This window comes from Salvelinus alpinus, chromosome 28 (genome assembly GCF_045679555.1).
Source record: "Salvelinus alpinus chromosome 28, SLU_Salpinus.1, whole genome shotgun sequence".
NCBI lineage: Eukaryota > Metazoa > Chordata > Actinopteri > Salmoniformes > Salmonidae > Salvelinus > Salvelinus alpinus.
In genome coordinates, this window is record NC_092113.1 from 26,725,264 (window position 1) to 26,746,778 (window position 21,515).

At 39.5% G+C, this 21,515-nt stretch overlaps 1 protein-coding gene and 1 long non-coding RNA gene across 4 annotated transcripts in view; both read left to right on the forward strand.

The window, feature by feature from the left end:
- The window catches only part of LOC139557552 (transcription factor 15-like), a 30,461-nt gene extending 22,491 nt beyond the window's left edge, over positions 1–7,970 (forward strand). The window contains exons 7-8 of one of the 2 annotated variants that reach the window (XM_071372532.1): positions 1,898–6,873; positions 7,628–7,970. In XM_071372532.1, coding sequence (XP_071228633.1) covers positions 6,385–6,873; positions 7,628–7,684 — 546 coding nt within the window. In that variant the 5' untranslated portion in view covers positions 1,898–6,384 and the 3' untranslated portion in view covers positions 7,685–7,970. The remainder of the gene's footprint in view (positions 1–1,897; positions 6,874–7,627) is intronic. The other variant, XR_011671411.1, reaches the window with a different exon arrangement.
- Positions 7,971–16,626: 8,656 nt separating this feature from the next.
- On the forward strand, positions 16,627–20,058 carry LOC139557554 (uncharacterized). Of its 2 annotated transcripts, none has more exons than XR_011671422.1 (5): positions 16,627–16,877; positions 17,112–17,242; positions 17,758–17,965; positions 18,211–18,374; positions 19,214–20,058. It is a non-coding gene; the product is annotated as an uncharacterized lncRNA (long non-coding RNA). The 2 variants fall into 2 exon arrangements; XR_011671423.1 differs by having other exon boundaries at positions 16,635–16,877; positions 17,115–17,242.
- The last annotated feature ends 1,457 nt before the right edge of the window (positions 20,059–21,515 follow it).

Below are 21,515 nucleotides of genomic sequence, written 5' to 3' on the forward strand. Positions count from 1 at the left end.
GGAAAGCCATTCTGGTGTGTCTTTGGCATTACAATTTGTGTAATTCAAGTCTAATTTGTCACATGCACAAGTACAGTGAAATTCTTAACATGCAAGCCCCACCCAACAGTGCAGAATTCAAAATAGTATAACTAATACATTTAAAAAAAGTAAACAACACGAGAAATAAGAGAGGAAGCAATATTCATTGTTAGTGCCAGTACCAAATGTACAATATGTAGTTATACTGGAGTATTTGAGGTAGAGATGTACATGTAGGCAGGGATTTAGGAGAAAGTGACTGGTAGCATGATAAATAATAATAATATATTTAACAGTATGACAGCAGAATAAGTGGTGTGTGTGCATGTGTGCTAGGGTTTTAGTTTAGAAGTGATAGGTGGATATACATGTAAACAGGGCTGAAAAGTAACTGGTAGCAGGAATATTTAAATATTTATGGTAATATATACATGTAAAAAAAATAAAGGAGAGACGCACACTCTAGGAGCTCAGATACAAAAATATTTATGTCCAACGTTTCGACAGACAAGCTGTCTTCATCAGGGAATAATGACAGACACTGCGGAATTACTCATTTATACAGTGTCAAAAGACACACAGCTGTCTGTAATCATGGCTGGGTATGGCTTGATATCATTGGTTAATTCTCATATTAAAATAGCATACAAAAAACACAAATGGATAGCGTTCGATAACAATAGCAAAATTACTATGGCAAAATCACAACGTCATTATATACATGTAATAGTGACCAGTAGCAGGATGAATAGTTAAATACTAATGGTAATGGCAATCAATAATCAATGAACAGCAGCATAGTGGTAGTAACAGCAACATAGTAGTACATAGTAGTACAATGTAGTGTCCCGCTGGAAAATACAACTCTATCCCAGGGTTAGGTATTCGGAAGACTGAGGCAGGGTTTCCTCTCACTTTTTACCTGGGCTTTGCTCCTTTGGTATTTCTTTTGATGCCTACAAACTCCCCAGTCCCTGATGACAGCTTTGCACATGCTTGGCATTCTCTCAACCAGCTTCATGAGATAGTCACCTGGAATGCATTTCAATTAACAGGTGTGCCTTGTTAAAAGTTAATTTGTGGAATTTCTTTACTTAGTGCATTTTAGCCAATCAGTGGTGTTTTGACATGGTAGGGGTGGTATACAGAAGATAGCCCTATTTGGTAAAAGACTAAGTCCATATTATGGCAAGAACAGATCAAATAAGCAAAGAGAAATGACAGTCTATCATTACTTTAATACATGAAGGTAAGTCAATTCGGAAAATGTCAAGAACTTTGAACGTTTCTTCAAGTGTAGGTGGAAAAACCATCAGGCATTAAAATGAAACTGGCTCTCATGAGGACCGCCACAGGAAAGGAACACCCAGAGTTAAGTTAGAGTTAACTGCACCTCAGACTGCAACCCAAATAAATAATTCACAGAGTTCAAGTAACAGACACGTGTCAACATCAACTGTTCAGAGGAGATTGCGTAAATCAGGCCTTCATGGTCGAATTGCTGCAAAGAAACCCCTACTAAAGGACTCCAATAATAAGAAGAGACTTGCTTAGGCCAAGAAACACAATCAATGGACATTAGACCAGTGGAAATCTGTCCTTTGGTCTGATGAGGCCAAATGTCAGATTTTTGGTTCCAACCGCTGTGTCTTTATGAGATGCAGAGTAGGTGAACGGATGATCTCCGCATGTGTGGTTCCCACCGTGAAGCATGGAGGAGGAGGTGTGATGGTGTGGAAGTGCTTTGCTGTTGACAGTCTCTGATTCATTTAGAATTTAAGGCACACTTAACCAGCATGGCTACCACAGCATTCTGCAGCGATACGCCATCCCATCTGGTTTGCGCTTAGTGGGACTGTCATTTGTTTTTCAACAGGACAATGACCCAAATCACACCTCCAGGCGGTGTATGGGCGCTTTGACCAAGAAGGAGAGTGACGAAGTGCTGCATCAGATGACCTGGCCTCCTCAATCACCTGACCTCAACCCAATTGAGATGAGTTGGACCGCAGAGTGAAGGAAAAGCAGCCAACAATGGCTCAGCATATGTGGGAACTCCTTCAAGACTGTTGGAAAAGCATTCCTCGTGAAGCTGGCTGAGAGAATGCCAAGAGTGTTCGAAGCTGTCATCAAGGCAAAGGGTGAAGAATCTCAAATATAAAATATATTTTGATTTGTTTAACACTTTTTTGCTTACTACATTATTCCATATGTGTTATTTCATAGTTTTTCTGTATTCACTATTATTATACAATGTAGAAAAAAGTAAACATAAAGAAAAATCCTTGAATGAGTAGGTGTGTCCAAACTTTTGACTGGTACTGTATTTCACTCATATTGTAATTATTACAGATCATGTTTCATACAACTCTGGAAACAATTGACAGTTACTTTAACACAAGCTTCCTTCTTTTCACTTTGTCATACAGGCCAGTTATGTGGAGTGAATGCAAAGTTGTTGATCCTCTGTATTTTCAAGTATTGTGATGGCAGCATCATGTTATGGGTATGCTTGTTACTGGAAGGGACTTGGGAGTTTGTCAGGATCAAAATAAATATGGAAGTGTCAAAGCCCAGATGAAAAGTTAGAGGAAAGCCTGCCTCAGTCTTCTGAATACCTAACCCTGGGATATAGTTAACATTTTCAGCAGGACAATTACACAAATGTAATACCAAAGGCACACCAGAATGGCTTTCCAATAGGTGTTGAGTGTTCCTGAATGGTCCAGTCTCAGTCCTGACTTACATTTGCTTGAAAATCATAGCCCAGATTTGAATATTGCTGTCCATCAATGATTCCCAACCAAATTTACTGAGCTTGAGCAATTTTGACAAACACAATGGATCTACAGTATGTTGCCCTAAGTTTTTGCCGTAAGAGTAGATTCTTATTCAGAATCTGTCCATCAATCATGCGTTACCAACCTTTTTATTTAATTTTAAGCCAGAAAAATGTGCAAGATAAGTCACTTCTCTGTCTTGCATTTTCAAGGTGTTAGTCAATTAGCAGACGGTCTTATCCAGAGATTTTTACAGGAGCAATTAGGGTTAAGTCACTTGCTCAAGGGCACATCTACAGATTTTTCATCTAGTCGGCTTAAAACGTATACTAAGTAGTTGGTGTCTACTGTAGTTAAATACTTAAATTGCTATGCCCATGCCATATTATTTTGAGCAAGACATACGTGTCAAATAGTCTTGCCTTATCTGCAAGAACAACAACATAGTCATGGGAAAACATCCACACTACACATGAATATGCTTTTTGTCCATCTTTAGTATGTTCTTATGCCTGACCTTTTCTATAGGGTTCAGTGAGACTCGGTGAGGGATGCTCTCTAAAATATGTATGTTGGTCAGCATGGATAAAGACAGTTTGAAGTTCTCTCTTCTCTGACACTAAGCGTATTTTCAGTTCCAATGTTATCCGCAGGCTGAATAAGAGGCCTCTGCAGGGGATGAAACCAATGAGCTCACGACCATGGATAAATGTCAACACTTCCTCCGGGTGGACAATTAAGAGCCTTGAGAAATTAGTGTTGTTCATATGCATGGCTTAACATTTCATCAAAAATGATTGCTTATGGGTACCTTCATGTGTGTGTCAAATATTACTGTTCTGATATTTTTTATTAATAGATTTTAGATGTGTATGAAAATGTTTTTTTTTGCAACACTATATATCCATTTCATAGCTGGAAAGGGATGTTTGCATACAGTATATTTGTATATTTGTCTCACCTAGCTATCTTAAGATGAATGCACTTAAGGTAAGTCGCTCTGGATAAGAACATCAGCTAAATGACTAAAATGTAAATATTTTATATACAGATCTCATTTTACTGAATTGCATTATTATTATTATTTTTAATAGTAATGTCACATGTATCATTTGTACTTTTCTTTATAACAAATTTAGTTGTTTTTTTACATTTGACTGTGTAAATCCTAGCAGTACTTCTTATTTCTCTGAGAGTGAGGTGGATATATAGCATTTTTTTATTTGAAATTACCCTGAAAAAGGCACAGTGATGCTGAAACATTGGTGTTTTTTTATCCAATAAATTACTGGGAGGTTATACATATGGAGTGTGCAACTCTTTGTTTTTATCTCTCTGAAATGAAACCATCAAGTGGTTTTTCACCATATGGCTCTGTAAGATTGTAACGCTAGTGACACACTAGTTTGGATAGCACACACTGACAATTAGGCTTATTTAAAATATATTTATTTATTACCACAGGTTTTTTTCCACAGAGATTAAATTACTCCATTAATTAGTTCTCCCTGTACAGTTCCCTGCTTCAAATGTCCGTAGGGAGAAGAGTGTATTTACAGACTTGTATACAGCATATGACATTTATGGAGTAATTTACATCAACTTTAAACATAAAAAGTACTTATTGTGGGTCAACAGAGGGCACCACTTGGCGCGATAAGGCCTTACTAAAGTAAGAAAGTATTTTGGGTCATTGTCCTTGTCATGCCCTGTCCTCCTAATAACTCCTCAAAGGGCCTCAGTCAGTACTTCATTACACTCTCAGAAAAAAGGGTTCCAAAATGGTTCTTCGGCTTTCCCCATAAGATAACCATTTTTGGTTCCAGGTAGAACTCATTTTGATTTTAGGTCAAAACCATTTTTGGTTCCAGGTAGAACTCATTTTGGTTTTAGGTAAAAACCCTTTTTGGTTCAATATAGAAACCTCTGTGGAAAGGGTACTTCATGGAACCCAAAAGGGTTATTCAAAAGGTTCTATGGGGACAGCCGAAGAACCATTTTAGGTTCTAGATAGTACCTTTTTTTTCTCTAAGAGTTTATAAAGTGGGCTTGGATGTCTGGTCTGGTGGGTTAGCATTGTTGATGCAGCTGAGGCATATAGTGCTGGTTTGATGTGTTGGTTGGCAGGCAGGGGGTGGTGGACACATGTTTGTGAAAGCTGCCCTTAGGTGACTGTCAAAGCTGGACCCAGAAAGTGGACGAGTGTCCCTGGTTCACCCACGGACATCTGCTCAACGTTTATTTACTCAACACTTCACTTTCTCCCACCCTCCCAAGAAAACCCTCAGCATGGGGCGAGAGTAGGTTAGCTACTGAGGGTGATGTTGTTTATGAATAGGTGTAGACCCAGTCACATTGAGAATTTTCATTTGACCAAAATGAAACATTTTTTATTTCTGTCCTTGATAAACTAGGGCATAGCTCATCTGACAGTTTATACAGTACATATTTATGTTAATTATTCATTAATACATTGATGAATTGTTAATTATATATTATATTATTGCCTATAATATTTATAAGCCTATATTATTTTATGAAATTATATGCCTATTGTGTGTCAGCAATGTTAGCTAATTGTTTTACTCAAACTTGAAGGGTGGTTGCACATTGGCATTTAGGCGATGCAGTGTTTAGTAAAACCTCTCCACCTTATGGACTACAGCTCCAGTATCCAATGGGCTAACAGAAGCTGTTTGTGCCACTGAGAGAAACAGTAGGCCTACTTTCTCAAAATTCTAAGCCTCCAAAATTCTGTTTGTAATAAATTCTGGAGATAAGCAATGAATCAATAAATATAAATAAACAATGATTTATCATGATATACATTCACTATTTGGCAAGCAACAACATGATCACACATTTAGCATATACATTACTGTCTATTAATCTTTCGTGGACAGACACACGTAACATAATTTAGTTCTTGGTTTCAGAGATTAACTGTCTAAACTACTTGTAAACCCTTCTCAAGCCCCATTAGTGATCATGTAAAGTAAACATTTTTAAAAAAATTAACTAACTTTAAAATGTGATATGCATATGCAATAACATGTAATAGCTTAATAATAATTAACATGACGGTCTTATGATATATTAATACTTTATTTTTCATAAACAATAATAGCCTCTCGTTATTACCATTACTAGGCCAGTTATTTTTTACTTTAATATACAACTAAAATACTTTAAATACAATTAAATACTCAGAAAAAGTACAGGCAATTGAAAAATGTATTATGAAATATTCGCTTTTACTGTATAGCCTAGGCTGCAGCCTACATCTCGATTGGAGGCTGAACATTGTATGGCTTGAACAACTCCTCCCATCCAGCTATAAGAGCTCGGTGGGCCAGTACACTATGGAGAGATGCTCAAGACATTGAACAAACACGTGGCCTGACGAAAACGAGACATTTCTAAATCAACAACTCCTTGAAACTATAATTAGGCCTACACATTAGAGACATAGGCCTCGTCTACATTAGGTCACCAAAATCCATGCATAAAACAGTCCCTCGTTTGGGGTTTCTCCTCTTTTTCTTGGGCCATCGTTTTAGAGGCCCAGAACCAAAACATTTCGATGATGACCTTTGCCATGCTGCGGCCAATGGCGACTCATATGATCAGCTACCCAGACCTGGGTATGATGTCCGAGGCCGAGGATAACCGCAGTGAGAGCGACCGTAGCTCGGATCAGAGCTATGGATGCTGCGTCTCCGCTGACAAACGTCGGAGGATTTCCAGAAAATCGGGAGGCAGCGGTGTTGTAATAGTGAAACAGCGGAACGCAGCCAATGCCAGGGAGCGCGACCGTACACAAAGCGTCAACATGGCATTTACTGCACTCCGGACTCTTATACCCACTGAGCCGGTGGACAGAAAGCTCTCCAAGATTGAGACGCTTCACTTGGCATCCAGCTATATCTCCCACCTCGCCAACACCCTGCTGCTCGGAGACGGGAATGGAGATGGACAACCTTGTCTTGGCGCGGTTTACGCGCAAGGAGAGAGCGGTCGAAAGCAGCCTCGCACCATCTGTACCTTCTGTTTGAGCAACCAAAGAAAGCGGGTAATTTTATGCGTTTCTTAAATACTATTCTGCACAAGTGAAAAAAGTTTAGGTCAGCGTAGAAAATAAAAGTTTGAAAACATGACCAAAAGTGAGCCAAATACGCTATCAATTAGTGACTCTAGGCACACGGCTATCGCGCTGTTGTCTTATGTTGCAATTATTTGTTTTGAATGTTATATATTATGTGCTATATATTCTGTCTCGAGATGTGCTCGTAGCGCGCGCATAAAAGGAAACTTTTATGCAAATTTTCTCAGGGGCGCATTGATTCATTTCAAATTGAGTATAGTCATTTATTTTTTACAATGTATTTTAATGACATGTGTTATTCAGTGTGCTAAGATTACGCCTGTTTCTTCCGCTGCTAATGTTTCAAGTAATATCATTTTTGAAGAACAAAATATTTAGAATATAGGATGGTCTATTATTTTGAAAAATAAAACATTCATTGTTTGCATGTTTTTAAGTGGATGTAAATGTATGTCTAATGCAATATTCAATACACCTTTATTACAGATTATTATTACATTTATGTAATGTACTAGTTATAAACAAAGTTATTGTAGCTTGTACTATATCGTCGTCATCATCATCATCATTATTATCATATACTTTATACATTATAATATTGTTGTTGCTGTTGTTGTTGCGGTTGTTGTTGCTGCTGCTTGGAGTTGTACTGATATACAGTGCCAAGTGGAAATTGTTCACTTATCCGTTGTCCCCTAAAATGGTTCTTTATTTTTTCCAGATTAATGATGGCAAAGAGATGCGGGGTATTGGTTCACTGAGGATGAGCCGCAGATAGAACACCAGACGATAAACCACAGCAACCAGAACCAGAACTCCCCATCCACAACTCAGGGAACACTAAAAGCCGGTCATAACAGAGCCATATTCATCATCCTGGAGAATGTTACCAGAGACTATTTATACTTGAGGGAAAGGCAATGGAACAAAACAAGGCCTAATATGTGAAGCCTTTAAAAAATGCAGTGCATTTATTGATAGAGAATTTATAGATTTTTATATCTGTGTGATATTTGTGTTGTACATGTATTACATTTTGAAATAAAATATATTTTTTATCTAAATTAAATTTCCCCTACTAAGGGTTAGTTTTCTTTCCTTTGAACTTCATGTATGTCGATTTCTTCTCTATCGTTACAGTTTTGTCTATTTTCAATCAAAAGTTAATTAAAAGACACTCAATCATATGGCATACCAAATCAGTTGATTCCTTGTCTAGTTCATGCTCAGCCACAGAAAGAAAGGATTAGAGATTAGAGACAGATTGGATGATGTTTCAGTGTTTCTTATTTCTGTTGCTAAGGATTTTCTCATGGCAACCTCTGTGCCAGAGCAGAGAACAGGCAGTCAGTCAGGATGCTAAAATGTTATAAGAAAATGTTACTTGACTAAAACAACATTTACAATTAAAGCATGTAGGGTAGCGTATTGATTGCAAAAAAAATAATATATATATTTTAAACTACAATATAAAACCTTTGGAGATGGTACAGATGTAGCATCTTCATTTGAGCCAGTTTGCTACAGCAGGACAATAATCCTGCAGCAACAGGAAATGTGAAATATGTGGATTACAATTCATTTACATTTTTTGTAAGGGAAAATCAACTTCAGAAGTCTTGTTAAACCTCAACTACACTTCAAGTCTTACATTTGCTGCATTGCAGGAAAGTTCTCCTGCAACAGGGTGATCAAATTAAGATCCTACATTTGTATTTTTATTTCACCTTTATTTAACCAGGTAGAACAGTTGAGAACAAGTTCTCATTTACAACTGCGACTTGGCCAAGATAAAGCAATAGCACAAACAACACAGAGTTACACATGGGATAAACAAACGTCCAGTCAATAACACAATAGAACAGTCTATATACAGTGTGTGCAAATGTAGTAAGAGTAAAAGTAACCATATAAGGAAAATGCATATATGTGTGTGTACTGTATGGTCCAAGAACATTTACTGCATTCAAAACAATGGGAAAAACTGTCCAAAGGTTTGAGAGTACAAAATACATTTAAATATCCTCAAGAGGATGAAGCTGGGAGCCATGGTTTTCAAGCTGGATGGCATGTCCAAGAGGTATGCTCCTTTCTCCTTCTCTTTCTTGTTTAGCTGTCATTTTAGCATTGTATCCTGACTGACTGCCTGTTCTCTGCTCTGGCGGGTTTATTTTGTCTTGACAGCTAAACAAGAAAGAGAAGGAGAAAGTCATCTACATCTTAAAAAAACAAGATCATGGATAAACCTCTCAAAATGTATTTACTCTAAAGTACCTACGGTATATGAAAGTGTCATAACATACAGACATACAGTAAACTTTTATCTGGATATCCTTAATAAGATTTTAATCAAAGTTGTATTTCAGTCTTAGTCGTAAGCCCTGTTTATACCTTGTGCTAACATCAACTCAAATTTGATTTGTCACATGCTCCAAATACAACAGATGTAGACCTTACCGTTAAATGCTTACTTACAAGCCCTTAACCAACAATGCAGTTCAAGAAAGAGTTAAGAAAATATATACTAAACTAAAGTAAAAATAGTAAAATTAAAATAAAAGTAACAAAATAAAAGTAACAATGACGAGGCTATGTACAGGGGGTCCAGGTTTGTCGAGTTATTTTGTACATGTAGTTAGGGGTAAAGCGATAATTAACAGTGAGTAACAGCAGTGTAAAAACAAAGGGGGGGGGGGGGGGGGGTCCGGGTGGCCATACGATTAATTGTTCAGCAGTCTTATGGCTTGAGGGTAGAAGCTGTTAAGGAGCCTTTTGGTCCTAGACTTGACACTCCGGTAAAGCTTGCAGTGCGGTAGCAGAGAGAATAGTCTATGACCTGGGTGACACGCGTCTTGTGTCCTGATCATGTCAACTTTCTGATTGTGCTCACATTTTCAGACTGGTGTAGATGATTAAAAGACATATTGTGAACGGATTTTGATCAGATCTTTTAAGTGTAAACAGACAAGATCAGGACAATATCAGGATTAAGGACGCATGTTAGCGGCAAGTATAAAGAGAGCTTAAAAATCAGGGACTCAATCTAAAAGTTATTTCTCTCACTCTTTCTCTCTTTCTCTCTCTCACTCTTTCTCTCCCTCTCTCTCTCTCTCTCTCTCTCTCTCTCTCTCTCTCTCTCTCTCTCTCTCTCTCTCTCTCTCTCTCTCTCTCGTGATTCTCATTCTATTGTTTGCAATAGCTTTTCCAAGATGGTGTTTGTGAATTTTGCAGAGCCTTAGCTAAGGATCAGGGTTTCTTGTGTCATTGACTGGTGTGTTCTTGCAAATCTCACGGTTGCTTTATTTGAAGTCTGCTATCAATTAGTCACGACAAATAGTAGCCTGCACTCTGCTCCGAGACACTGACACAGCTGTTGGGATGTCAGAGGTATAAATCACTGCAGTGAACCCAATGGAGGAGGAGGGAGGTTGAGAGGTTGGAGGTCTTTGTGGAGCAAGAGGCTAAAGAAGTGGAAGGAGACCTTGTTGATTTGAAGTCACAGGGCCATGCTGTTGAAATATAGGAATAGTCTTCACGTGGTATTGGGATATTGTACCCTAATGCCGTGCCCTGGTTAAGTTTGAATCTGTTCCGCATCTCTCTATCTTTCCATGAGCTCTAAACTTTAGACTATCAAGAGAGACATTTCCAAGGACGGTTCCATGTGTTGGTTTCAGCAGGCAGAGACTAGACACATAGACACACAAACTCAGTGCTCACACTTGCTCCTATCTAGAATCACTTTGAATGAGATTGCAGATGGATCAGAGTGCAGCAGAGCCTCCTATGGTTAAAAGAAGGATCCCTGGTGTTAGACAGGGTACATGGAAAGTACATTTCTCGCCAGTAAACGGTCCAGGCAGGTTGGGGGTCCGGGTCCAAGTCCATCTCCTCTCCTCCTCCCCCCACCTGCCCTGTCAGTGACTAATTAGAATTTGCTGTGCTCAGCCCCTCGTGCTCTGGGCCCAGGCCTCCCCAAATGGCTCCCGTGAGGCTCCCTCCGGCAGGAAGATGTCACAGAGGCACAGGAAGGAAAAACACGCACAGCTGACCTCTTGGAACTACTCTCTGTGCGGCAGGCCTTGGGTCAGCAGCAGTCTTGACATCATCCGGCAGTGGGACCCAGATGTACGGCTCCCTGCGGTAATGCCTGAATGAATGAAAAAGTGTGTTTTCAAACCAACAAATTCAGCAGGCTTTTCCAGGGATGACAGGGAGAAATTGATGATAACCCATAAGACGGAACAGGAGAAAAGCATAGGCAGCAGAATAAGAAAGTCCACTGTGGATGTGGTTTAATTTGTATGAAAAACGGGCAAGGATGTACCTGCCTTGGGGACCTACAGGGGAAGTTTTATATTGTATTTTGTGTTGGGGGGGTCGGAAGCTTGTATCTCCCCACTGCCCCCCCAAAATATTTCCTACAGGAAGACTTTCAGCAGGGGTGAAATGGAGCTAGACAGCACTTCCACCTCCTCTCACTTTGACAACTGAGATGAAAAATGGCCTGCATATGTGTTCTATTGTTTGTGAAGGAGAGGGAAAAAACTGTAGAAAAGCAAACTCAGTCACTTTCAGCAACATCTTTTTCAGTGATTTTACTGTAAGAAGTGATATTTTTGCAGCTGATCTGTATAGATATAACTTATGTCAACTCAAACACTTTACTCATCATGCATAACTACAGTGGAATCTCCACAAAAGCAAGGGGCAAAGAAAACTTGGCTAAAACCAGACACAGCTTTCTCCTATTGGTGGAGCTTGGGTTCCAGCGTGTCATATGATCGTCAGTTAATCAACCTTTCTATGAAAGTTGATATGGCAGCAGTTTAGTGAAAAGGGACAGAATTGCATGGGTGGCACACATCATAGGGCTGGAATGGAGAGCTTTTACCTAACACTCATGAAGAGAGCAATTTTCATCATACTTATGAACTAGGACTGAAGGACTGAAGGAGAACTGAGGAGGACATCGGAATACAGAGCATGCAATCAGGTACTATTATCATAAGGATGCACAATCAGGTGGATAAAGAGAGTTACCCCCCAAACAATGGTGTGTTATCAGTTCTGGTGAATACCATTATCCAGATGTAGGATCTTAATTTGAGCCAGGTTGCTACAGCAGTAAAATAATCCTGCAGTAACAGGACATGTGAATTATTATGTGGATTATAATTAATGGTCATTTTTTTGTAAGGGTTGATACATTTTACGTTAGGGCAAATCAAGTCTGACATGGAAATTATGAACTTTAGAAGGATTTTTAAAGGCTTCTAAAAATTAGAAGCCTTTTTAAACCTTGAATACACACAAATTTGCATTTCCTGCAATGCAGGAAAATTCTCAGCAACAACAGAGTGGTCAAATTAAGATCTGTAGGAGTCCAGTATATTAAAAACTAAAATAACTTTTTGTGTATGGACCACTCTGATATATAATCATCTCTCCCCCACAAGAAAAACTAAAACATTTCATCCAGAAAAGTGTAGGAAGTGCAGGGTTATTTCAACACCATAAGGGAGCTCTGCCCCAATTCCCTGCCATGTGCTTACCTCCAGACATGTGTAGTCCAGAGGGCCTTGCTAAAGAGCTCTAGCTGAAAAAACAGTGTGCAGGGCTAATATTTTAATCACATCCTCTCCAAGCAGGCCCGCAGCGTGAAATAAACACTATTTCACAATATTTCAAATACCCATTGACAGGGGAGATGTCCCTTTGCTCAACCTGAATGTCAGAGATATTAATGGCTGTCGGACATGCGTTTTGGCTCTCCCATTCAGAGATTTGGATGTACCCCCTTCACTTCTAATCTTTTACGACTAACTTTTCCGGAGAAGAAGGAGGAATTTTGTCTGACCATGCAGATGAGGTTTTGCAGGAGATGGGCTGCCTGAATAACAGGTCATGTCTGTAGCAGTACCCTCCCATGAGCATATGCACACAGGAATCATTGTTTTAATTTGCTGCTGAGCTTGGCAGGTGGGGTTGTAGTGTGTGTGTGTGTGTGTGTGTGTGTGTGTGTGTGTGTGTGTGTGTGTGTGTGTGTGTGTGTGTGTGTGTGTGTGTGTGTGTGTGTGTGTGTGTGTGTGTGTGTGTGTGTGTGTGTGTGTGTGTGTGTGTGTGTGTGTGTGTGTGTGTGTGTGTGTGTGTGTGTGTGTGTGTGTGTGTGTGTTGAGAGGGTGGAGGGGAAAAGCAGAGGAATTCCCAGAGAAGGTTATTGCGGAACAATACAGGCTATCCTAGTGTTGCTTTACTCTGGCACGGGTTGCTGTGACCCACCCTCAGTATCCAGGCCCAGAGGCAGAGGTGACAAGTTGGCAACAGCCACTCCAAGACAATGCTGTCTTGTAAAAACAATCGCACAATGTGAGACAGGCTTGTGCGTGCTCACACTGACCTGTTCAAAATATGAAGCAATTTAATCATCATCAAATTATGAACTATTATGAAAGGGGCAGTTTCTTTTCCATGTCAGCGAAACGATGAGTGGGTGAGTTGGGAGTAGAACTTGGCTTAGACCATGATGATGATGTCATACTGTCTGCCACACAAGTAACATGGTTGGAGTATTTCATGAAACAATTTGTATCTTCTAATGTGAAAATGTAGTAAAAGTTTTGCATGAGCTGCAAGAAATGTGTGTCAGACAATGTTAACATGTCTTGTAAGACCAGGATGGTGTGTGTGTGTGTCACATGGGAAAGTGTCCCAGCTGGCTTAGGTGCTAGGCCTGCTGGAGACCTAGAGAGGAACCATTGGCTTATTTCATTGCAGCACAAAGGCAAACACTCAAAGGATATCCTCAATCAGGGGCCAGAGAGTGAGCAATGAACAACCTCGTTGACAGAAACATGGAGCCCTACACTTGCAGCTGGGCACCCTAACAACCTTGGGGATTTACTGTAGTTTGCAACACTCTGGAAGTAGTACAGTACAGAATATGGAGGATCAGGTTAAAACTTTCCACCCCCCAAAAAGCACAGACGCAGTCACTCCTTCTGGAAATGTAGCAATGACTGTTTTTAGACTATATGCAACTTACTACATCGATATTTGTCAAATCTTTCGGAATTTTCCTTTGCAGCAGTTGAGAGTATGTCCTCTGTTTTGCACACACTGAAATATTGTATCAGTTGCAGCACATTCCACAGTACTTGAATACGATGCGTCCTACTGACCATAACATCAGAACACCTGGACGTTGGCATGGTCCGACGAGGGAAAGATTATTTTGACAGTGTTACTAGCCTCATCATCAAAATAATTGGGAATATATTTGTTAGACCAAGTGGATTGGAATATTCCATTCCACTTTATAGCAGTACATTTTCTCAAGGCATTGAGCAATATGAAAGCAATTATAACATGACATAACTTTTAAATGATTTAAATCACAAAGAGCCCAATTCTGACTCAGGAAATGATGCCTTTCCTACGCACTTCTCGGTAGTTGGTATTCAGACTTACCTTATGAAGGTGCATAAAGGGCTTTGCAGGTACGGTTCCCTTGTGCGCGCTGAATATGTAATTGTAATGTAATTCAACCTCTGAAATCCCCCCCACTTCCTGGCCAACAGATTTTTTCATGAAGTTTTCATTCAATATGGTTTTCAATACATTTATCTTAAGCCAATACGTTGTACCTTTCAGTTTCAGAATTTTGTTGACAGACTCAATAGAATTTATCGAGAGAACAGGTTCAGAATATTAGGTATCAATGACAAAAATACATCTAAATATATGCATATTGTCTCTGTTTAAGCACCAATTGGTAGGTTAATGTAATGAGTATGATGGGAGACAGAGTGCTGGTTTCAAGCGCGGGGTGCAACAGGTGTTTATTTAGTAAAGGACCACAGGAGAAGGCAGATAGCAGGGTCCAGGGACAGGCAGAAGGTCATACACAGGGAATCCAAAAAGGTAACAGTACAGGCAGGGAAAAAGGCTAATAACTTAGTCCGGGAGATCAGGCAAGGGGTTGATGACAGGAAATCTGATAGGCAAAAGTACAGTCAGGGAATAGGTAAAAAAACATTGTTAGTGAGAACAGCCAAAAACTATGATACACAGGAGGACTAATATGGAAATGAACAGCAGTCCGAATAGACTGTGTATCAAAACAAACAATACCTCACAATGAGGGGGTGCAATGAACTGAACTAAATACTGTCTGTAAATGACATACAGGTGTGTGAGCGGGTGATCAGTATTCAGGTGATTTGGATCTGGAGAGTGAGCTGCGTTCAGGGGATCTATGTGTTTGAGAGTGTGAGCTGGAAAGTGGGCTGGAAAGTGAGCTGCGTTCAGGGGATCTATGTGTTAAAAAATACTCTGATCTCTGATTAGGGTTAGGATGGTATTCATGAATCTTTAAAAAAATGCTTTGGACAGCCTTTATGCACGAAATAAAGAAAACAGTGGTTTGGTTCATTCTGAAAATTGCCACATTCAGTTCTTTAACCCATGGTAATGTTGGAAGATTAGTGTATATACATTTCATAGGGAGAATAGTGTACAATAGTAGGCTATACCCTTGTCTATTGCCTGTACTAACCATAGAACTATGTGATGACACAACCAAGTATTGAGCCATGCATCGGGTTCAAACTGTTACAGATTACTAATTTACCTACTTCTCTTCAATAACTCTTACCAAGTTGTAAATTACAGTGCATGGAGAATGGTGTGATGTGTATAGAAAAAAAATAAGTACATGCTTTTTCCACAAATAAGTACATGCTTTTTCCACAACCGGAAGGTTCGCTACACCTTATTCAGGGTTTCCTCGCATGTAAAGGTGGTGGAATTATTAGGGAAATAAGTAATGGTCAGAATACGGCGTATCAGTAGACACACCTCCGCCACACCTTTATTTATTCCATCTCCACCTAAAACGAATAGTGGGTGAATAGCATACTATTCTCATGCTTAAATTCAAGGTCAGAATACGCATAAGAAGAAAAGTTTACATTCCTTTTACACATGCTTAACTCTAGTAGGAATCAGCCTTAAAATCCGAATGAACCTATCCAGCATTAAGCCATCATCTCCAAGATCACCACTTCTTACAAATGTGTAAACACTTGTAAACTTGTAAACACAGCTGCCATGACCAGCTTTCAATAGGAAGCGGCAAAGCTTCCGTTGATCTTATTTGGTCCTCAGCAGCAGCTTGCTACACCTCCCTCCCTCCCTGTTGCTCATTGTGTCAGCATCTCCTGAAGAAGGCATTGTTTAATCCAGATGGTTGGAATCCAAAGACCTCACTCTTCCCTTTTCCATAAAGTCAGTCTCCTAATAATAACTCATATATCTCACTACCTCTTTCATTCTTTCATTAACAAGAGTGACACATACCAAAAAGGAGAAACAATGGGGAGGTCCTCTGGATGAAAACAACAGGATGAGACAGTCTCTTACTGTATGTGTTTGAAGTGAACCTGTTGACTGCTCTGTATCATGATGACTCCTGAGTGGAGGGAGTTGGGTTGCTTAGCTTGCTTTCTTGCTGGTATATCAAAGCAAGTAATAAATCCATAGTCTGTATATTAAGTATTGCAAAAAGCATTGAATTGAATCAAACACCATTTACACATAACTGCCACATGATGGCATGATATAGCAACTTTTCTCTTTGGCTCTGTCTTTGTGTGTTTTTGTGTGTGTGTGTGTGTGTTTAAATCGAAAGAAGAGCTTCCTCTTCTCTAAAATGTCACAGATTCCCATGCATGCACGCACGGGAATCTGTGACATTTTCGAGAAGAGGAAGCTCTTCTTTCGATTTAAACAGCTCTTCTTTGGAAATAAAAACCAAAAATATAGGCCATAACCTAACCTTAACCTACCTCTCACAACTTCCCACTACCTTTTTACAATTGTATGATTACCTGCTACTGTAGAGCAGGTCTTCAAGTCATAACTTCTACTGAAGATGCATAAGAGATATCACTATGCTGATTTGGGTTGGGGTAAGTGTGAATTTGCTACATTATTATCATATCGATGGTTTTGACAATGCCCTCATTAAACGCAGGCCTAGAAGGTTGGAAGGTTATTTGCGTCAGAATGTACAATTAAATAGAATTTTCACGTGGGACATAATTGTGAAATAAAAATGTTACAGTTAAAAACAAACTCACTTGCTTCACACTAGGATTTAAAAGTTGTCTTCTATGTGTTTATTTTGTATTTGTTTGTTACAGCAGTGTATGTGATGGTCAGTTTAGCCCTATCTGATAGTCTACTAATAATCCAAGCAGACTGCAATGAAGATGTCTCTATGAAGTGTGAAGCTGTCCAGGATAAGAGCTATCGATCTGTTACATGGTATAAGGTAGGCTACAGTATGCCATGATAGGTACTGTATTAGTAGCTTATCATCAGTGAATATCTCTATTTCAAAGACAGTCATTTGGGTATTCGTTGATGATGTGAGCAGGTTATTAGTTCATCTTTTAAATAAAAACATGTATACAATTTTGTACTGTAATGGCAAATATAATTTTTTATTTGTTTTAACTAGTGTCACATATTACATATTAAATACAGTATTGTTATTAAGTTAGAGCATTTATTTTCACTGAGAGAAGGCTTAAACAACTCCCTCCTGTATGAGACATTAAATCTACTCACTGGGCACAGACGTCAGTTCAACTTTTAGTTTTGATTTACATTTGGTTGAGTTGTCAACTAAGGTGAATTCAACTTGAAATCAACAAAAAATGTGTTGAAATGACGTGGAAACAACGTTGATTGAACCAGTTTTTGCCCAGTGGGTAATTTGGATCCATTCCTCTGATGTAACAGAATAGATCAATATAAATACATTATTTTTTTCTCTATATTTAGTTGAACAACCAGACTGGTATTATCAGAAGAAGTAACGGTGAGAAGCCATATCCCTTTAGATTTCCCCGACCTGCTAGGTTTGGACCAATGGACAGTCTAGTTCTTCCCAGAGTCAGGCCTGAGGATGCAGGGACATACCAGTGTCTCCTCAGGGCCAACATAGGACAGACCAACAAAGATTCAAAGGTCACCCTCAATGTATCTACAGGTAAACTGTTACACGCTATTCTGGTTTGACTTAGAGCAGGATATGGAAATTGATAGTACTATAACCTAGGTTACAATGAGGGTTGATTCATTGATTGTTTGGATACATTGCTTTAATCACCATAAACGCCACTGGGCCAGGCAAAAATCCAGGTTGCATGGGACAGTACAGGCCAGAGAATAACTCATGAAAGTGAGCATACTGTATCTTTCCTGGTCTTCTTAACGCTTATCATATATCCACAGATTGTGTGATCCATACTACAGTGGCAGTGACAGCATGGCAGAACGTGACTCATACTACCCCAATGTGTCCCATACAATTGGTTGAGGTCTCTGTCATATGGACTTCATGTGGATTCTTGATACTGGGCTTTGTCAAAATCGCTCTGTGTCTAATCTCTATTGGGGTAAATCAATATTCTTCACATCCAAATACATTTTCTGTATAGCCTTTATTAGCCCTATTTGGTTTCATGGTAGTAGAATATATAGCTGTTAGGCTACATTACTGGATATTCTCAAATATTACCTCCTCAAATGTACCATAGGTACATTGACATAAACTAGTGAGTGTGGAGGCATCTTACTTTAATAATGTTGGTCATGACAGACAACTATCAAAACTCCATAAAGGCAGGGGTTTTAAAGGCCCAGTGCAGTCAAAATTCTGTTTTTTCTGTATTTTATAACATATTGTACAACAGCTGATGAAGCTAACACTGTAAAACTATGAAAACATTTAATCAGTGTTATTTCCTGATGGTTTATGGTTTAAAATACAATCTACACAGGACCTTCTAATCAGCAGGTTTGCATGGATGGGAGTTTTGGCTTTCCATGGTGACATCACCATTCTGTAAATTGGTTAATAGACCAATAACAAGTTCCAAACCTCTCTGCCAATAACAGCTCGTTTTAAATGTTCCCCTCCCCACTCAGACCACTTCCAGACAGCCCTAGCAAAATTGTTGCTTGAGAAATATTTTTTTGCAAAAAAACAAACATATTTTTTCCTATTTTAATGGAAAGTATGGTACTTAATTGCTACCCATAAATAATTTGATATTGATATAAAAACTTCTGCATTGGGTCTTTATATTGTAGGTGAGATGATTCAATAGACAGGAGATCCACTCTGTGAGGTGACATTTACTCTCAAAGCGGCACCTCTCAGCAGCTGCCACCACATCCTCTTGTTTTTCTCCAAAGTGCGAACATTATATTCACATATTTTTTTTCTCAACAGGTTGTTCGAAACATCAAGAGGAGTCATAGCAGGAGAAAAAAACAACAACAGTGGTAAAGAAAATCGTGGTAAAAAACCCACGTTCTGAGCGCAGCGGTTTCAAGAACTGCTGGATTTTAGGTCTCTGGAAACATTTGTTAAGCTGCGTTAACACATACAGACCAATTCTGATTTTTTCCCCGAACACATCAGATCTTTTCACATCAGATATTTTTCAGCACTGATTGAATTGGTCAAACATATTGGGCTACCTGTGTAAACGCAGCCCTAGAGAGTTCACTAGGTCACCTGGTTAAAAGTTTACATTTGTGACAGATGCAATCACTTAAAGTAAAACCTTACAATGTAATGAAAGGTGTAAATATCTGCTTCAAATACAGTTCTGCTTTGTTTTGCTAAAATCTTGCAATAATACCCTGAGCAGCTTTCCAGCAAATGCAGTTCTGTATACTTATTGTTGACCCTACTTATCACAGACTACCTTATCGATTTTATTCTGCCAATACCGGAGTTGATGAGTGAAGATGCATTGTTTTGATTTTCCTTCCAACCACTTTGTGAAAACTTTGATGCTGATGAGGTATGATTCATGTCCAGAATAGCCAGTAGCCCCTGCTGATTGTGCCTTATTGAGTAAACTCAACGCTGTTCAAACAGCAGGATGCTGTGAGGACAACTTAGGGCAGGGGTTCTCAAACTTTTTTGGTCCACAACCTAATTTTGATATGTGAAAAATCTTGCAACCCCAACCATGTGAAAAATTATGTAAAATTATGTAATTAACAGCCCATGTTTACTTTTTTACTTGGGGCTCTGGCAGTCAATTGAAAAACATTCTAACAGTATTTCTGATTGTCTTCTCAAATCACCATCACATACTTTTAATGTGGGGCTATGACAGTCAATTGCAAGTTAGTCTGACATAATGTATCTTATCTCACCACCACTAATGACGTGGGTGTGCTTGATGCATGTCGAGTCGGAGCTTCTCAAAGTCAGGGGGCGAGATCGACAGTGCGCACCACATCTCTGCTGTTACATCCAACCTGGATCAATATTTGGTTTTAATGCAGACGAGAGCACTGAAACCAGCTTCACACACATATTAGGTGGCGAAGACTAGCCTACCATGAGTTTTATGGTGCTTTCAAGACAACTGGGAACTCAGAAAAGTACGAGGTCAAATCATGACGTCAGTGATTGAGCTCTAGAAAATCGTAATTCCCAGTTGGGACACTTTTCTTTCTAAGTTCCTAGTTGTCTTCAACGCACTGAAGTCAGAAGTCGGACATTTCCGAGTTCCCAGTTCCTAGTTCCCAGTTGTTTTGAACGCGACCATTAATGCTCATAGGGAGACGGCAGGGTATTCCCTTTGAGTCAGGAACCAAAACTCCTCTGTAGTGAACTTGAATGCATTGTCTTCAGCATTCGGTCACATGACAGCTCGTCACCTGTTCAATTTCACTTACCAGCATGTCAACTGAGCCAGGGTCACAGTCAAACGAATTGGGAAGTACAGTAGGTCCCAAAGTGCTCTTCGAAGCGTTGGAGGTGAGCAGTCATCACTCGTGTGGGACACTTACTGATGCTGTTTTCTGTTATTTTCTTTTAATTACACAGAAAGTCAACCAAGTCTGTATTCTTTAGATCCGTTGTGAATGACAGTCCCTCTCTTAATGTGAAAAATCTTTCCAACATTCCCCCTCAATAACCACCAAGCCTTGGTGTGAAATAGAACATTGTCATGCTCTGATCCAATATCTCCATGTAGTTTTGCGAACAGGCGTACAAGTAGTGGATGTGGTTTGATGTAGTTACAATCAAAGTTACCTGCTGCAATAAATTCTGTGCTCAGCTCTTTTGCCGCCAGTTGCTCTCGGTATATCATACAATGGTCCATATGGCAGAGGGAGATCCATTCATAACTAGAGTGCAGAGGCCTGCATGCCGTCCCGCCATAGATGGAGCCCCATCTGTGCAAAAGCCCACCATTCAATCCCATATGGAATCTGTTTTCATCAATCAAATCAAATCAAATGTATTTATATAGCCCTTCTTACATCAGCTGATATCTCAAAGTGCTATACAGAAACCCAGCCTAAAACCCCAAACAGCAAGCAATGCAGGTGTAGAAGCACGGTGGCTAGGAAAAACTCCCTAGAAAGGCCAAAACCTAGGAAGAAACCTAGAGGAACCAGGCTATGAGGGGTGGCCAGTCCTCTTCTGGCTGTGCCGGGTGGAGATTATAACAGAACATGGCCAAGATGTTCAAATGTTCATAAATGACCAGCATGGTCAAATA